This window comes from Scomber scombrus, chromosome 12 (genome assembly GCF_963691925.1).
Source record: "Scomber scombrus chromosome 12, fScoSco1.1, whole genome shotgun sequence".
Lineage (NCBI taxonomy): Eukaryota > Metazoa > Chordata > Actinopteri > Scombriformes > Scombridae > Scomber > Scomber scombrus.
The window spans coordinates 12,485,355-12,503,074 of record NC_084981.1 but is presented as its reverse complement, the minus strand read 5'-3'; the positions used below and the strand labels follow the sequence as shown (position 1 = coordinate 12,503,074).

At 39.0% G+C, this 17,720-nt stretch overlaps 1 protein-coding gene across 1 annotated transcript in view; it reads left to right on the top strand.

Annotated features, from left to right (window-relative positions):
- adgrb3 (adhesion G protein-coupled receptor B3) overlaps positions 1 to 17,159 on the top strand; it is a 113,311-nt gene extending 96,152 nt beyond the window's left edge. Inside the window, exons 19-30 of the mRNA XM_062430109.1 lie at positions 6,155 to 6,305; positions 8,112 to 8,181; positions 8,575 to 8,641; positions 9,947 to 10,032; positions 10,379 to 10,477; positions 10,817 to 10,988; positions 11,337 to 11,432; positions 12,265 to 12,304; positions 13,831 to 14,507; positions 14,651 to 14,686; positions 15,567 to 15,671; positions 16,971 to 17,159. Coding sequence (XP_062286093.1) covers positions 6,155 to 6,305; positions 8,112 to 8,181; positions 8,575 to 8,641; positions 9,947 to 10,032; positions 10,379 to 10,477; positions 10,817 to 10,988; positions 11,337 to 11,432; positions 12,265 to 12,304; positions 13,831 to 14,507; positions 14,651 to 14,686; positions 15,567 to 15,671; positions 16,971 to 17,159 — 1,788 coding nt within the window. The remainder of the gene's footprint in view (positions 1 to 6,154; positions 6,306 to 8,111; positions 8,182 to 8,574; positions 8,642 to 9,946; positions 10,033 to 10,378; positions 10,478 to 10,816; positions 10,989 to 11,336; positions 11,433 to 12,264; positions 12,305 to 13,830; positions 14,508 to 14,650; positions 14,687 to 15,566; positions 15,672 to 16,970) is intronic.
- The last annotated feature ends 561 nt before the right edge of the window (positions 17,160 to 17,720 follow it).

The window sequence follows — 17,720 nt, the reverse complement described above, 5'->3', positions numbered from 1 at the left end:
GTGTAACATTATTTGCAATACACCTTTACCTTTTGCAAGGAACACGCAGGTGTTGTTTTGTTTATCTCATTAATTTATTATCATTAATCCATTGCTTTAGGTTGTTTTTGGCTTGTTTTAGCAGTTTAACATTCTTACATTGTAGCAGTTGCAGATTTCAGAAAATATCAACAGTACATGTAAAAACAGCATCAAATGAATATTTTTTTAAAATGTCTGCATGGGTATTCCATCATTCAAAATGCATTTGTTGGTGCTGTGCAGCATGGCTGCATGGTGTTTATAGGTATGACTTATTCTGGGAGCAGATGGGCTTACCAGCAGTTGGGGCTTATATTGGACTAGACCCTACCCATAAATCAAAATGCTTCCCCCCATTAATTTTCCTATGTTCAATGAAAATTGAATCATGAATAATGAATGAATGGATGAAAAGATCTCGTGAAGTGTGTTTTGTAAAACCTACAATGTGTGGTTTTTGGTGACACTATAGAATAAGTGTGAACTGAACTGTAACAATTCATCAAAAACTGCATTTGTCTATACTATGCAGACCATGTTAATCTGGTTAAAAAACAGAAAAAAACAGCATCCAGAGATGATTCAAATGAAACTTCATCTGTTTTGTGGCTGGCCACTACATATCTGGCACACAGTAGTAGCCAAGAATATGAATGTGTAGGGCATTTTTAAAGCTGAGGTGATTTGAAGTCTTGTCAGATTTAATCAAGGCTCCAGTCATCTTCTGTCTAGATTATGAGGACCACCACTTAAAATGGAATACTCACCCGGCATGCTCCTAAAAGGATATCTGTCTCTGAAATCTGCAAAGAAATGACGTGGTTTTCAGAAGATCTTCAGACATACTGAAGATGTCATTTCAGTGTCTCTCAAAGTGACATGACAAACTACCTTGACTGACTCACAAGGGGCCAAATTTAATTAAGCATTTATTTATAATGGGCTAACATTGTTATTTATACTGAGCATTAAAGCTACACTAACCAATATTCTTATATTAACATTGGATGAAATGATGCATGCAACACTTAAGAGTTCACTTGTAGAGACAAACCCATGGAGAATTATCACCGCACTCTGCAGTTCTTTCAGCTCTATGGAATGTTTTAGCATCTTTCAGCTCATTGTTTTGGTTTAATGACCTCATCTGCCTTGTTTCCAGCACCAGCAGGCATCTGTTTTCAGTAATATCTCTGGTATACTGTCTGTAGACTACCTGACCAGCACCAACTAGCTATTGAAGCTAGTAGAGGATTTAGCAACTAAAGAGTCAGATATTTAAATCAGTAGATGATGTAAACCAAAACAGAGCTAAAAGGAGAGTGCATACAGGACTTACATTTGCCAGGTGGCCAGATACACAACTCCAAATGAAAGCAAATGTTGTTCTACATCTGCTGGATTTGTTACTAGGCAACTGTTTGCTAGCATGTTTGTTACATCAGCTTTTTCAAGTCATGATATGTCAATTGTATTTATTTAGTTAGCAAGCTGCATTTATATTGTCAGTCTCCATTGAGCAATGGATACAACTTCTAGGGCAATGAATGTATTACTATCTTCCATTTGGTTTACCTTGAATGTGTCTTTTTGTCTGTTGTTGTAATAATATTTGAAAATAGTTAACCTGTTTGATCAGCCATACTGTAGAAACCAATGTTTGAATGGTAGGCCAGCATGAGGAGAAAACATAGCCCCAGTGTGGGTTTAATTGCCATGTTTCCTGACACTGCCTCTCTTGTTTTTCTTCCATCTCTTGTAAGAAGTGCATATAATTGGCTCCACTGTTTGTGGATTCAGAGTTGCTCATCATCTAATAGAAATCATCTCTTAGCTGTGGAGGTGTCCTCTGGGAGCAGGAAGTCAGTGAGTCACCTTAGCCTGTCTCTGATTTTTCCTTTGTCCTCCGTCGTTATACATCCTAGTTTATGGAAAATAAGACAAACAAAGAGACACTGTTGGGATTCCCAGAGAAGGTACAATTAGAGTAAGAGACAATAATCATATACATATACACATATAAATATACATTAAGTTGGTGGAAGTCAAGGAATCCAGGGTCTACTGAGTGCCAATCTGTCCTTTCACAAATAAGAGATGACAAAAAAACACATCACCAAAAAATGGTTAGGTTTTATAAAAAGATTTTATAAAGGGGTTCTTAACATGTCATACAGTCACATCTAGTCAGTAACATTGTGAGGAGATGTACTTTTTTTTCTAAAGACAAATGTGGAAGAAGAACAGCCTTGAACTACATATCTGCATTTAATTTTTGGGTGCCTAAATCTCCTGATGCGTCAGGAGATTAGAAACGATCACCTTTTGTTCAAACGCTGCATGTCATGTATCAGCACAGATGGCTTATCAAAGCTGGTATCTTGTCAAAAATTAATATCCCTGTAATTATTAAGAGCTTAAAAATTCTGCTTTTAAATTGAATATTCGCTTAATACCCATGACAATAAATTCAGCCCTTTGCAAATTTAATGGGCAAGATGTTACAGTTAGAGTGCTCAGCATTTTGAGCTATTATGAAAAAAATATAGAGAATAAAAAAAAATGTTTCAAAAGAAATCTTTATACAGTACACAAATATAAAAAAAGGCCTGTTCAAGGTCATGTATGTCACACATGTAGTTACTGCTGTGTACACGTTTGAAGCATCGTGTTTATAGAGAGGTGAAAGAAAGACGGATTGAATTTATCCTCGCCTTCCATTCGAAGGTTAAGCATTTTGTAACTAAATGATTGGTGAGCTGAAACATGAAAAATCAATATACAGAAAATAATCATTTTGGTGATGTTAAGGGGGAATACTATATGTGTAAGTATTGTTTAGGTTATATGGAGCTTTAAGGGTGTTGCGTACTATAATAAAGTAGGCAGCAGTGTAGAAAGTATGTGCTCACTCTAGGCTGGTGAGGTACTTCCACAGAACAGCAGCAGAAGTAGCCATTTTCTGACTGTAGTAGCTTAGCTATTGCATTTTGTTCAATGTTTCTCTATAGTTCAACAACACTTTGCCACCACCACTTTGTTGTTGGGGTTTTTTAAAGCCCTCTTCCAAAGCACCTGCTGTATAAAGCACTGGGCACTTGTTGCTTGATTCAATAGGAGGGTGCTTCAATCAAAATAACAACTAGCCTCCTCCTCCCACACTGATTGAGAACTGTTGAAAGTAATGCTATCAGGTCTGGTGCAGATTCTTATAGTATAGTGTATTTTAAAATAATGTTGATAGTGAAAATATGCATTAAATGCTACATTGTTTATTGTATTCTTGTAGTTGATGTAAATCATGTAAATAACTAAATAATGAATATTGAGTAGCAGATTAAATGGTTGAAACTGTTAGATAAATCATTTAATCTACGAGTTAGTTTAATCAATTTAGAAAGCTAGATTTTTGAGGGTTTTCTTTCTCTCACTAATTGTAAAACTTAAATCCCTTGTTATGTCTCAATTCAGCAATAGGTCATTGCTCCTCTTTCCATTCTACTGGCCTTTCATTGCATTATGAAGCAGAGTGTGCAACAGCTCATGGCAATTAAGCTTTTTGAGATGGCATCAAGGCTCAGCCCAGACCTTTTTGTCTGAGCATCATCAGGCCATGGCAAGAAATTCTTGAAATTTCTGTCCTGACCTTAACCTGCCATTATTGAACTGGCTTGAAGTACACCCCATCACCCTCTACGCTACCTTCACGTCTATCAGCTCTGCAATGTTTTAATGTGGTCCCTTCCTCGGCTCCTCTGTTTCCATGGATACTGACAAAGTGTGCTCAACATCTCCCCGGCATTTGCCTTTCTAAAGGGCAGTGTGAACTCTAGGTTTCAACCTCGTTTTTGTATGACTGCCTACGTTCAACTGGCGCTATCATAATGTCTGCATAATGTACTTTTCTGTCTTTTCAAATGCACAGGGGTTTTTTTTAATTTTATTTTCGAGAGATAATGAGGCTGGATGGTACTGTATAGGCACCCAAGTGAACCATGAAACATAACAGTTGGATATGACCTGTTTCCAAGAGACAAGGCAGGCTCTATTTTCAGCACCTTGGACAGCACATGAGCAACAGCAACACTAGAATTAGCTTTGGGTGTAAGTCGACAGGCAGTATAGCTACTGTATATGCGAAGGCATGAATGGTTTTCTCCTTTCTCTGCTGTCTCCCTCATGTCAAAATCAGCATTTAAAATTACTGTTTTATATACTTACTGTATGAGTTCCCTCATTGATCTGTGGTCATGCAGGTCACTGAATTCATAAATCCCTCTGGTAGGGCTAACACAGCATTTAAGAAGATATAATATAGTATAGCAGACACTATTTCTAATTCAAAGCTTATTACCCAAGGATATATACTGTAGCGCAAATATGTGTTACCTCTACAAAGGCATCTGTTTGCAACTGTAATTAGCACATGGGCAGGTGGCAGCGTGTCTTGGGAGATTCATATGCTTTGATTTCATGTGCTGCTTTGATACTTTCATCTCTGCAGCATTAGCAGCTCTAAAGTGTCATAATAAGTCTTTCACTAAAGCATGATCACTTTCCTGATACCTATGGGACATTTGTAGTAGAATTGCGGCACGTTTCCATTCTGCATCAGAATACAAAAAGTCAAAACTGACTCTAACAAAAGACTGTAAAAAGAATTTGGGAGAAGCAAGCACATTTTAATAGGTTGGAATTATTAGCAGAATGATAAAGCATGTATTTTCTTGTTCTTGTTAACTTCCATATTGTACACCATGTAGGTCTCTGCATTAATATGAAATATTTTCTACAACTAAGCTTGGCCATTAGTTGAATTAGTATATGTCGTATTGACCTTGCACAGTCCACAATGACTCATGTATTAAAGAAAGTGAAGATTTAAAGTTTATCAAAGCACTGGTTCTTGCATATTATGTCGCTGGCAAGTCAAGAAGAAGGCAATCATCTTCACTCAAGGAAAATATATAAAATGTCCTATTAACATTAGCCCAGTTGTATTATTTTATAGGCTACTGTTTTTTAAATTACAAACCACAAACCCACCAATTACATTTAAGTATGAAAGACACTGGATTAAGGGGAATTACGTCTTCGCCCGCACGTACTGCATCTGTTTGCATCCCATAAAACGTGACATTTGATAGATATCTTCTTTCTGAATCCGCATTTACGTCATTAGTGTCCCTTGTGGGTGTAGGTAAACAGAATTACCCACTTCTCAGACATGAGGTAATGCGGGATTATTGTCTCTGTGAACCCTATGAACACTACAGGGGTTAGATGGATTTAGTGTGGTTTTCTCAGTGGGGCTGTAAGGTGTATGGGAGATCTCACAGTATGGTGTGGATATCCTGGGATGTGATGATACAATTCAATCTTTCTCTCTTTGTGCAGTTATCACTGAGATTACCACAGCTTCACACTGCAAACAATCTGCAGCCTGAACTTGGCAAAAAAAAGAAAAAATCTCTTCTCACTCACAAATGTCAGCGTGCAGTGACAAGATTCTTAAAGATACTTCTTTATTTCTAATCCTCTTCTAATCAATCCCATTTGGAGATGCCTTCCCGCAGAACAAAGATGGACAAGCTAATGAAGCTGAAAAGTACCACTGTACACTGTTGAGCCTCAGTGCGATCTGCTGTGTGTGACGACGTGCGTTCTCTATCATTTAAGCAGTGTTGTGGTGTGTTCCCCCTCCTCTCTGTGTAAAACAGTTGACCTTGGCTCACATGCCTCCAGGTGGGATCCCCAGCATACTAATATGGGTTAGTGCGGAGAAATGCTATGCCATGGTTTTCTGTGACATCTAGCCCAGCTCTGATGTCCTTTACCATTGCCACCTCTGATGCTGCAGTTCAGACTGACGTTTTGTTTCATTCACCGCACAAAATGGTACTTTAGATGGTCTAGACAGGCAAATGCATTTGCAATTGCTACAAGAATTGTTCAGGGAAATAATGACATGTCTAATGCTCTATTGTAACACCTGCACATTATGTACCCCAGTTTTTATATTAGCTGCTTTAAAGCTAATGGAGCTTTTGTAAGTTTTGTCAAAATGAAGCTCTTTTTGTACCTGCAGTCAATAAATATGTCTCCTTCTGTCCCTTTCTTCATGTGCTAATAGGGTGTCTGCATCATGACGACAGCCTTTCTACACTTCTTCTTCCTGGCATCGTTCTGCTGGGTCCTCACAGAGGCTTGGCAGTCCTACATGGCAGTGACAGGAAAGGTTCGGACCAGGCTCATCCGCAAGCGCTTTCTGTGTCTGGGCTGGGGTAAGTCAACGAAAAGCCTCTCCATTATGTCCCATCACACCCCGCAGCTGCCATTTCCTGTCAAAGTGTCTTTCCAAGTAACTGTATGTCTTTCCCATCTGCCGTTCTCATCCTCTCGGTGGGGCAGCTAGATCTTCATCCTATCAGGCTCTTTGTTGTGATGCTTTTGTGCTTCAGTCAAGCTCTCTGAGGGATGGGTAAATGGTCCAGCCTTGAGCAGTGAGGGGAGACAGACTGGTGCGGTTCTCCCTTAGTAGGTTGCAATGACCTTATGTCTGATAAAGAGGGTGTGAGCCGAGCATTTACACTGCAGCAGAGTACATTTTATCGAAAACCCTCAGAAAGAGAGCTCAGGAGAGTGAGATGATTGAAAAGCTAAAATGTGTCGAAGCTGGGTTTGAGTATGAGCTATATGATCACACATGCTCTCAACTGCTGTGCTGAGTTCAGTGTTCAACCACTTATAACATTTACCTGCTCAAATCTTACAAAGAAAAGACAAATATACAACGAATATAATGAATTTATCATCGGTATTGCGGCAGATTTTAATCAACCTCAGACAGTGAAGTTTCTACTGCCTCCCACACTGTGTTACCCCTGCACATAAACAATACAATAATGGCAATCATACAGCCACATTTTCCAGTGTATATACATGTGTCAATAAACACAAGCAATCAAATATCTGTATTGAAATTTGAACTATTTCAATTTTTTTTCATTTGATAAATGTCAGTCTGAATCCCTCATCCAAAGGGTTCTTTCTTACAGACTACTAGAAATCTCTCTTTTAAAAAAGATCAATTTGATTATGAAAGAGCCCACACTCATTCTTCCTGTTACCTAGCAACAAACAAGGCTCTCTTAGTCATTGCAGTGCAACTGCTTGCTGCAAGAAAAAAAAAATTGGACAAAAGACTGTTCTACAATCGCATAGAATTCTAAAAAACACCATTACAGACAATTTGATGATAAATAAGACAGTCAGCATCTTTGTGTGACAACAAAAACGAGTTACGTAATATGAATGCAATTTATATATATACTGACTTGAAAATGAAATAACTGATTCTCACATCAATGCCTGTATTCAAAGAGCAGACAGAAATGTTCAAAACTGATTTGTAAACAACACACAGCATGCCGTACCTGTTGTCTTAATTCAGCCTGTTTGAAGTTCAGCGTCTCCGCCAGGCTGTTGCCTGTGCAGTGATTTATGACATGCTTGTGTACACTCGGCACTCTTTACCTCTTCAACACTGCAGAGAGGTACTGGATGGCCACAGGGTCTTCGCCTCATGCCTCCAGGAAACTGATTACATCAATAGCACCTGCCTGTGCTGTTCCGAGAGGAAAAGCATTAATATTCTGAGCACACAGTAGTAAGGACCGAATCCATTACACCAATCTATAATGAGGAGCCATACAGCAAAAATCCCTTCATATAAAAGGTGTGGAGGGCAGTGGAATTTCTTACAGCACAGTGATGAAATTTCACTACGTGCTTTTCTGGACTCGATGCACTGCTGCCATTTTGTCAATGCACAGTACAGTCTGTTCTCTTCTACTTATTGGAGTACTGAATGTTGATTGAAATATTAAAATGCATAAAGTCAGTCATATAGGCTCAGAGAGCTGTATAGGGTCATATTGTAGCTCCTAATGCAGTGAATCTAGATGCACTCTGTTTAATGACTGGAAAGCATAGGAACAGACACATTCTGCACTGAAGCAGGCTCATGCTCTCAGTTTCAACAAGCAACTGGAACTGCTCGAATAACTATTGATTGTTTTCTTTTTAAGGATTACCAGCTTTAGTGGTTGCTGTTTCAATGGGATTCACCAAAACAAAAGGCTACGGAACACCCTTATAGTAAGTTCTTTTTATATCTATATTTGTTATTCAGTACACATGCAGTGGTTTCATGGTTACACTCAAGAGTAATGATGAAGTGCTTCTGCATTGGCTTACTTATCTTAAATACTGCCATAAACAAAGGCCCACGAACCCAATCAAATTTCGATATAGCGCAGCAAGACCCCGATTTCTTGTGAGTTGTATCCCTGCTGGATACCAAACACATAAACACTGCTTAAAATCTCTTTAGCATTTTATTACCCTGTGAAACTTTGGAAATAGAGTAACAGCATATGGCACTTCTCCCTTGACAATAGAGAAAACACAATTGTATGCTAGTGTGCGCCATTAACTCGGATGTTAATGCCTTGGTAGGAGTTAACTGTTTTTTTCCTGCTTTCCCTGCAGCTGTTGGCTTTCTTTGGAGGGTGGGCTCCTGTATGCCTTTGTTGGTCCTGCGGCTGCTGTTGTTCTGGTACGTTTCAATCATCAAATGTCCAGTTCTAACTTTTATATACCTAGGAAACAAGGGAAATGTAGATGTACACATATACAACAAAGAAAAAAACAGCACTAAAAAGGCAACACTTAAGGCATCTGAAAAATATGTAGTCTTTTTAAATACACAAAACTGTGCATAGTTTTGAAATAATGACTACAATGTCAGATGCACAAAAACCATAATGTATCGTGTCATTGTTGTACAGTTGCAATACGTTTAAATTAGAGAAAATGTTCCTTTGAAAATTCCTGACAGGGGGAGCACACTTAAAGTTACTCAAAGTTAAACCTATGAGCGTCCCATCAGGCAGTGTGCTCAAGTTATCCCCTTTCATTTTCCATAATTTAGCTGTGAGGTTCTAAAGTATTTATGCATTAGATATGTTCAAAATCTAATATACTGAAGTATTTTAATCATCTTGTATTTACACTGTTGCACAGAGAAAATTACACAAAGAATGCGATTATGTAAATCACCAAGTCTGTGTCAGAGGAAGAGATGATATTGAATACTGAATTATATCTTTCATTGTCAAACCTTTGCTCTGTGGTGGGACTTTGAAATAATAATAAAAAATAAAGTTCAGATATTTTGGAAAAAGTGACTAAATATCAATGCAACACATATACTTTACTGATTCTTGCTGTGCTGTGGATTTCATTTGTGATGAAACTCAAAGTAACATGAGTTAATCTCTGCAAAAAATGGCAGAATAAGGCCTTTTGCTATGTGAATGAACACTATGCTGCTGTTATTACTTTATTGATACTGTAACATCATAATCAAATGTCTCAAAGTAACAAAGCTTGTTGAATAAAATCTTACCCAAATGTATTTGTATAAATGCTTAATGAGCTCTTTATCTCAGCTGGAGGGATTTGAAATAGATTGTAGCCTAAATGTTTAACTAAAATTTCCACACAGCTACTGTAAATCTCCCTCAGGTTTCTATTAGTGCATGCACTGCTAAAAATAGTAGAAGGTGCCTTTGAGAAGACAAGTGTTTCTTGTCAGGCTTGTCTTTTCTTAAGGCGGTTGCGCTGGGCTGAGTGTGCAGGGCATGCCTCATCCACTGGCTGAAATGTTACAGAGATGAGCAAACAATAGAAGCTAGAGGTCAAAGCTCAGCACAGACGGAAAATCGACAAAAAAATGACATCAATCATTTGCTACTTATAGAGAAAGTCAAGCTGGGAAACAATATCTTTAACATTGAAATAATCTTGTTGCAGTTGATTTATTGAAGACTTATTATTCCTGTTCCCTTCCTTCTGACAGGTCAACATGGTGATTGGTATCTTGGTGTTTAATAAACTAGTGTCCAGAGATGGCATACTGGACAAGAAGCTGAAGCACCGAGCAGGGTATGACAGCACGTCATTGTTAGTACCTCGGTTTTTCTTCTTAACATTCTTGTTCTTAACTTTTCTGCAAAAATATACATATGCTTTGATTTTTTTTACACATATGGAGATTGAGACCTCTTTTTCTGGCTGTTGAAAGGAAACAAGAAGCGTAAACATAAAGAGGTCAGATCTCTCTCGGGAGCAACATGGCTTCGTCTTTCCTTGGCAGAATCAGTCCAAGATGAAAATCATTAAAACGCCCACACATTGGCTGCCTCTACTGTTGCTAATATGATGGGGATATGATGTCGGGGTACTGTCTGTTAGCGTTGTTTGTCATGCTCTTGTCTCCTATGTCCCACAGACAGATGAGTGAGCCGCATACAGGATTAACTCTCAAGTGTGCCAAATGTGGCGTTGTATCAACAACTGCTTTATCAGCAACTACGGCTAGCAATGCAATGTAAGTGCCTGTCGCTGAATCAATAAGACAATGCTACAGGGAGACTCTGCATGTACTGTCCTCACCTCTACAATTTAGACCAACTCTGAGTCCACTGCAGAGAACATCCACAATACATCACTTCTAGGGAATAGTAAAATATTCTATTGTGCATTATACACATGTGATGTTACACTCTTATTTGTGTGAAAATAACCATCTTATATTACTACTAGCCCTGCTGAACAAAGCTGCCAAAGGCCATGATGATGTTACTTGACACTACAGACCTTATAGTTTAATCCACACTAATTTGCTTACTTTTATTTCTCCTACACGCTGCCTCCTCCCTTTTCTCAGGGCGTCCCTGTGGAGCTCCTGTGTTGTCCTACCTCTGCTGGCTTTGACCTGGATGTCTGCAGTGCTCGCCATGACAGACAAGCGCTCCATCCTCTTTCAGATCCTCTTTGCTGTCTTTGACTCACTGCAGGGTTTTGTCATTGTGATGGTGCACTGTATCCTACGGAGAGAGGTAGAGGAGGGTTTTAATACCTCTTTTCTTTCACCAGTGAGCTTTGTTTACTCGGAGAAACAACCAACGCATATTTCTTTTTTCATTTAAAACATGGCAATTACATATTCAATTGCAGGAGAATAAATTGTTGCTTTATCCATTTAGTATTTAACTAGATCTTAACCACCTTAACAAATCTTTAACACAAAAAGTTTTTATTACAAGGAATAGAAATTGTGTTGGTTTTGTGTCATGTTTTTCTGCATGTTTCTTCATGCAGAAGTAAAATATGGTACCTATTTGAAGAAAATATGAACTTGGCATGTCTTTTCGTTGTTTAAAACAAGTTGTACTCATTGTCCTTAGGTCCAAGATGCTTTCAGATGTCGGCTTCGAAACTGCCAAGACCCAATCAGTGGTGATGCAACAGGAACCTTCCCTAATGGGCATGCTCAGATAATGGTAGGTACAGTTACCCCCTGTTATATGTAATCATTAGATCCTCTATAATTTAATGTTCCCTGGTTATTTATGATACATATGCACACCCCCTTCTTCTCCATTGACCTCAGTTTAACTTGTGCTCTTCATGCACCTTTTTTTTAACTCTTTATTTTCCAGTTAAATAGTGTCTCTAAAATATAAGGCATTGTTCCCCATTGGTTTATAATTTTCCATGCAATGCTTTAGTAAAGCTACAATTACATGCAGGGAAGGCACTCAGCCCTCTGATAAATGGCATTAGCTCTCTTTGGTTTTCTTAGGCCCTAAGCCCAATCCTTTATTTCAGTTTGATTGAACTTAATGTCCATGTTTGCTATGCATCCCTCTCATTTCCTCTCATAGGGTAATAGAGGACTGTTCCATGCCTGACCTTTGAAATGGGACACCAGTCTCTTCATCTAGCACAACGATGCCACTGGCACATCATAGAAATGATCTGCCATTAGTATTCTAATACCCCTAAGAGTGAAATAGTTTTCACAATAGCAGAATGGTGTCAGGGTCTCTTTGGTTCAATACAGTCATTAGCAGCAAGCACAAAATGCTTCCCTGCTGCTGCAGTTGCATTTTATTCCATAGCTATTTTATTGATATATTGTTAGGATGAAGCAGAGGGGGAAAAAATGACTGCTTTGCATTTTTTCACAGCTTAGGGAAATAATAAAAAAAGAATATTATTGATCCTAATCTGGCTGCTTGCTTTTACAGATAAGAATGCAGCTGATTTCTTTTTTTTATTTGATATAAGCTGTGTAGCAATACTGATCATTTGACTGTCTTCTACCTACAGACGGACTTTGAGAAAGATGTGGACATCGCCTGCCGATCAGGTAAAGAGCAGATGGTCTCTTATTAACAAGATTCTCCTTGCCTCGAAAAACCCAGTAAAAAATAGCCCAAGTTACATAACAACCAACAATCCCCACAGGAGTTTTTTCACAGCTACCAAAACACTGACTTTAATCTGAGAACAAAACAGTATAAAAAGAGCTGTTGGATATTCACTGTATTAGTCGGCTTTACGGCAGTAAATGACTGCAATAAATATGAATAACAGCAGCTTTTTTTCTACCTTCTGGCAGTTACACCTGTAATCATGTTTTTCGCTAACATGTTGATGCTGTCGTGGAATGGGTGTGTAGGTGCTAAGTTTCAGATTTAGGGAGGATTTTCTTCCTGTAATGTTTCACTTATAGTAATAGGAAGGCAATAGTTCTTCCTGATTCCCACCTCTAGTTCTTCTGTACTTTTAAGCCACTGTAATTGTTTGTAGGCAAGTGTATGGTTTAGTAAAAGCATCATGCAGAAATGTTCCTAAGAGATGGCACAAATTATCCTGTGTGAAACAAGAGGTAGCAACTTGCACAAGCCTGGAGGCTCATCTTTCTCCAATCCCTTCTAAACCAATGAAGAACACATCCTAAATGGATCTGCAGGGAATAACCAAACTGACCATTATTCACAGTACTCAGAAACACAGCTTGTTAAGAGACGAAAGGGGCTGTCTGGCTCATCTGACCCACGTTGCTCGTGCTGTGCAGTCTTGTATAGCTAAAGTGGACATATCCAATACATAAAGGCAGAGTAGACAGTCATTTATAAATCATGACCAGAATCAGAATGAAGTATAGCTGCAGCCAGAGAGAAATGCACTTCACAGATTACTCTCTGGGCTCACAGAGTTTGAGCTGGTTGATTATGAGTAGGGATTATGGTCAGGAGCAGTTTAATATTCTGCATTGTCACACCATACAGTATAAACATTAGATAAACTTTCCTCCCTGTCCACAATAGGCGTTAAATTAGACTGAAAAAAGGCAAGTATTAGATCGCATTTGTTGTCTTTGTAATCTCATTGCAGGCTTTTTGTCAACAGATAACATAATTCTTACAATTAGTCAGGCAAAGATTAGAATACACAGTGTAGAGGACAGGGTGTTCTTATAACCAGAAGGTATTTATGAGTATCTCAGTGCTTTTTCTTGGTTGAATATTTGCTGCATTACAAGGTGATCACCAATCAAAAAGTTAGGATTACAGATGCTACATATGACAGGGAGAACTTCAGGGAGAACATTAAACCAAACCACCTTATTTACTGCTACATTCCCCTGAGATACATACAATATTGCTGATGCATCCCTTTGCATTTAGGTGCAATCTTATACTGTGTGTGTATTCACAGTTATTTGTCCTGTCATTACAGTTTTGCAGTACAGAATCCTGAGAATTGTTTGATATGAATAATGAATAATTTTGTTTTTTTGGTCATATGTGAGATAATCTCAGACAAACTGTAACACTTGTTTCACTATTGAGAATTTTCAACTAATCCTCACATCACTCTGCCCTGCAGCACTCCACAAAGACATGGGCTCCTGTCGTGCCGCCACCATAACAGGCACCCTTTCACGTATTTCCCTTAATGATGAGGAGGATGAGAAGGCCCCTGAGGGTCTAAACTACTCCACGTTGCCTGGCAACATCATCTCCAAAGTGATTATCCAGCAGCCTTCAGCTCTGCACATGCCAATGGGAGTGGGTGATCTGAAAGAGCAGTGCATTGCTGACAGCACCGCTGACATGCGCCGCACAGTTTACCTGTGCACCGACGATGCCATGCGCCAGAGCGACCAAGACATGGGTGTCCATGACATGGAGGGCCACTCGTTGCAGGGCCAGGTGATGGAGACAGACTACATAGTCATGCCTCGTGCCTCTGCCGCAACACTGTCGGGGCAGGGTAATGTACCCACCCTCCTGAAAGAGGACACTAAGATGAACATCACTATGGATACATTGTCACACGAGAGGCTGATGCATTACAAGATGAGTCCTGACTTCAATATCAGCCCGTCGGGCTTGGACCACATGAATGTGAATCTGGAGCAGTATCCAAGTGCTTCAGAACAGATGCATAACCTGCCCTTTGAACCTCGTACGGCTGTTAAGAACTTCCTCGCTGAGATGGAGGAATCTGCGGGGCTTTCAAGGAGTGAGACAGGGTCAACAATATCTATGAGCTCCTTAGAGGTACATATGCTCATGTGGAGGAAGCACAGAGGATACAGAGCTGTAACACATACTTTACCGCACATCTTAAAATATATCGTATGTACATATCTTTCTAAACTGCTAATTTAATGACTTGATACCTTCATGTTATATTTTCACAGAGAAGAAAATCACGATATTCTGATCTGGACTTTGAGGTATGTAGAAATATTTTTCTTTTCATAGTACATGCATCTAGCCTTTTTATGCAGAAAAAAAGACATTTTTTGCAGTTGTGTTTGTCATTTGATTTATAAGTACTTGTTGTGCCTCTTAAGCTTATTGGAGTTACACAGCCTTGACCCAACAAGATTTATTGACATGCTGTGTAGTTAAGGTAAAAGCAAGGCTGTCAACTGACAAACAGGGCAACAGTTTTCATCTACATTTTGTCCTCCTCCATCTCCTCCATCCATTAACTATACGTTGATTTCCAAAAGTCATTTGCACATTTCACATCTGATTTCAAACACTGGTTTCAACAATGATTATATTGGCTTGCAAACACTTATTCAAACCCCCTTTGGCAGGTTGCAGCATTTCCTTTGCATTGTTAAATCAGGTTTTACTGCATGTATATAGTACACACTCTCAAAGTAAAGGAAACATTAAATGAACACTTCTGGCAGCTGTTTTGGCGTGGGGTGCATTTTGTTTTAGCTTAGATGCACACCACCCATTTAAAATGGAAGATTTGTGCCAAGGTTTGATTATTAGGATTTCCTTTATGCCAACAAAACTCTAAATGAGGTAATTTGTCACTGAAGAGTTATTTTAAATCCAGATACTCCAGACACTGCAAATTAAAATAGTTCAGACTTTCAGTGTCCTTTCACCCTTTCCTTAATTATCTTGTGTGTTTCCTTTATTTTGGCAGTTACTTGTATATATGCAGAGACAAGTAAATTTGTTTCAAACCTGGCCTTTTAGTAAACTACCATGACACTAACAAATTGATCAAAGTTGGAGTGGGTGGAGAGGAAGATGCATTTCCATTATTGGCTGTCAATACCAAAGAAAAAACCCTTGCCATTGCAGAAAGTCATGCACACCAGGAAAAGACACATGGAGCTGTTCCAGGAACTGAATCAGAAATTTCAAACCCTGGACCGATTTCGAGACATACCAAATATGGGCAGCATGGTGAGTAACAGGAAACCAGGGGGGTGGCTGTGAGCCAATTAAAGCAATCAACATCCAAATACCCTATTTAGATATCCGGTGCAGGACACATAATGTGTGATTGTGCAAATGAGAGGTTATGTAGCTAAAGTATTCATGCGGAAGTGAACCTTCCTATACATAGAGGGCCTGCCGGCAGCTGGCAGGGCATGAGTGACGAGGCTGCCCCTTAAAAGCACTGAGGCATTTTCTCCACAAGGCCAGTCTTAGGGAAGAAAGACCTTTGGTAATCTTGTTGCAATAGAGTGCATCCATTCCAATGCAAGGCCATGAATGCACTTTTATTTACATGCATATTTATCTACTTAGCAACCCCATCATTTTTCCATTAATGCATGGCAGATTATTTAATGTATCAACATCTATACAAATACTACCTTAAGTTTGCTCTTCTCTTACTAAAAATGTGTGCAAGGAGTCTTTTTTTAATTTTTTTTTTAAGTATTTATATATATATCACTTTTGAGATAGAAGTCAGGCAAATTATAATATCATATAATAATTCTCTGTGACCTTGCTGTGAAGCAAAAGTCCCACCATCTGTCTCCACACCTGGCTGGAGCTGTAGACAATGGGGATGTCAAGCTTTATCCATCCTCTGTCAGACAGGGAGCAATGTTTTCTGTGTGGAATGCAACAAACAGAAATTGGGCTGGTGACCAAACACTGCCAGACTATTAGACAATGTCAGCTACGCGGCAGCCTTTTTGGCTGCATGTTTTTCTTTTTCACTCACATTTCAATCACCCCTACAGCACAATGTAATTTAAGGTCCGTTGCTTAGCTACTTGTGCAAGTTCTTTTGTAAAGAAAGCAGTAACTACAGTACATTTTCACTCCCAATTTTCGCCTTTTTCCCTCCCAAATGAATCGGCTGCAGAGCTGGTTGCAGACATTAGTATCCATTGTATATTCCCTGACTGGGAGCAGCTTCGCTCCATTATTTGCATCAGTGTCTTTGAGCCCATATAGTGCACCAAAACTTGGGGAAAACACAATTCTGCTATGACTCCATTATAATAGTGTGAGCATGTTCACATTTAATACACTACCATTATCTTTTTGTTATTTGATGCTTTTCACAGCATTAATCCATTATTTTCAATTAGCAGTGGGTAGGAAATCACATAATGCTTTTTTGAATGCACTGACTTCACTAGAAAAGTCTTTTTTTTAAAGTTTGTTTGTGTATGAGTTTTTTGACAAAGCTGTAGAGGATGTCATGCCACTAATATCATACTCCACTGGCCATGTTCACAGGACAAGGCAATGCCAAACAAGAACCCATGGGAGAGCTACAATCCAGCCTGTGAGTACCAGAATTACGCCACTATGAATGTACTAGAATCTGACACCAAGGACTCACTGGAGATGACGCCTGCAGAGTGGGAAAAGTGTGTCAACTTACCCCTAGACGTCCAGGAGGGGGACTTCCAAACAGAGGTCTAGAGGTGAAGAACGAGAAAATGCAAACTAGGGAAGGAGGAGAAAGGGATGTATTTTGCACTGAATAAAGCAACAGACTTTTCTAACAGCCTTGGCATACATATCTGGATAATACGAGTGTGGCAGGGACATTATGTGCCAATACAATATAAGGACTGAGGAGAGAGAAAAAAGAAAACAAGGGAAAAAAAACATCAGTGTTACTTTTTGTATTCTCACTAGTGTACTTAGTGTGGGGCAGCCTGGTGTACAATATTTACCATCATGTGTTTCAAATTATCTGTTGAGGAATTGGCTAAAAAAGGTAATCTCTCTAGATGAAACCTCACAAAGCAAATGACATGCCATGTCGTCCCAGCTTCGTTGGGTCTAGTTTTGGTTTCATAAAACTGGACCCAGGAGCACAATGTATATATTTATGCAGGTTTTTAAAAAGTTTATAACAGTCTGTTTGGCCATTACTACACTTTTTACTTTATAATATAAAACATGGGAGGCAAAGAGGATTTTTTCTGTCATATTAAAATGAATGTTTGTCAAGCTACATTCTTCATTGCTTTAAAT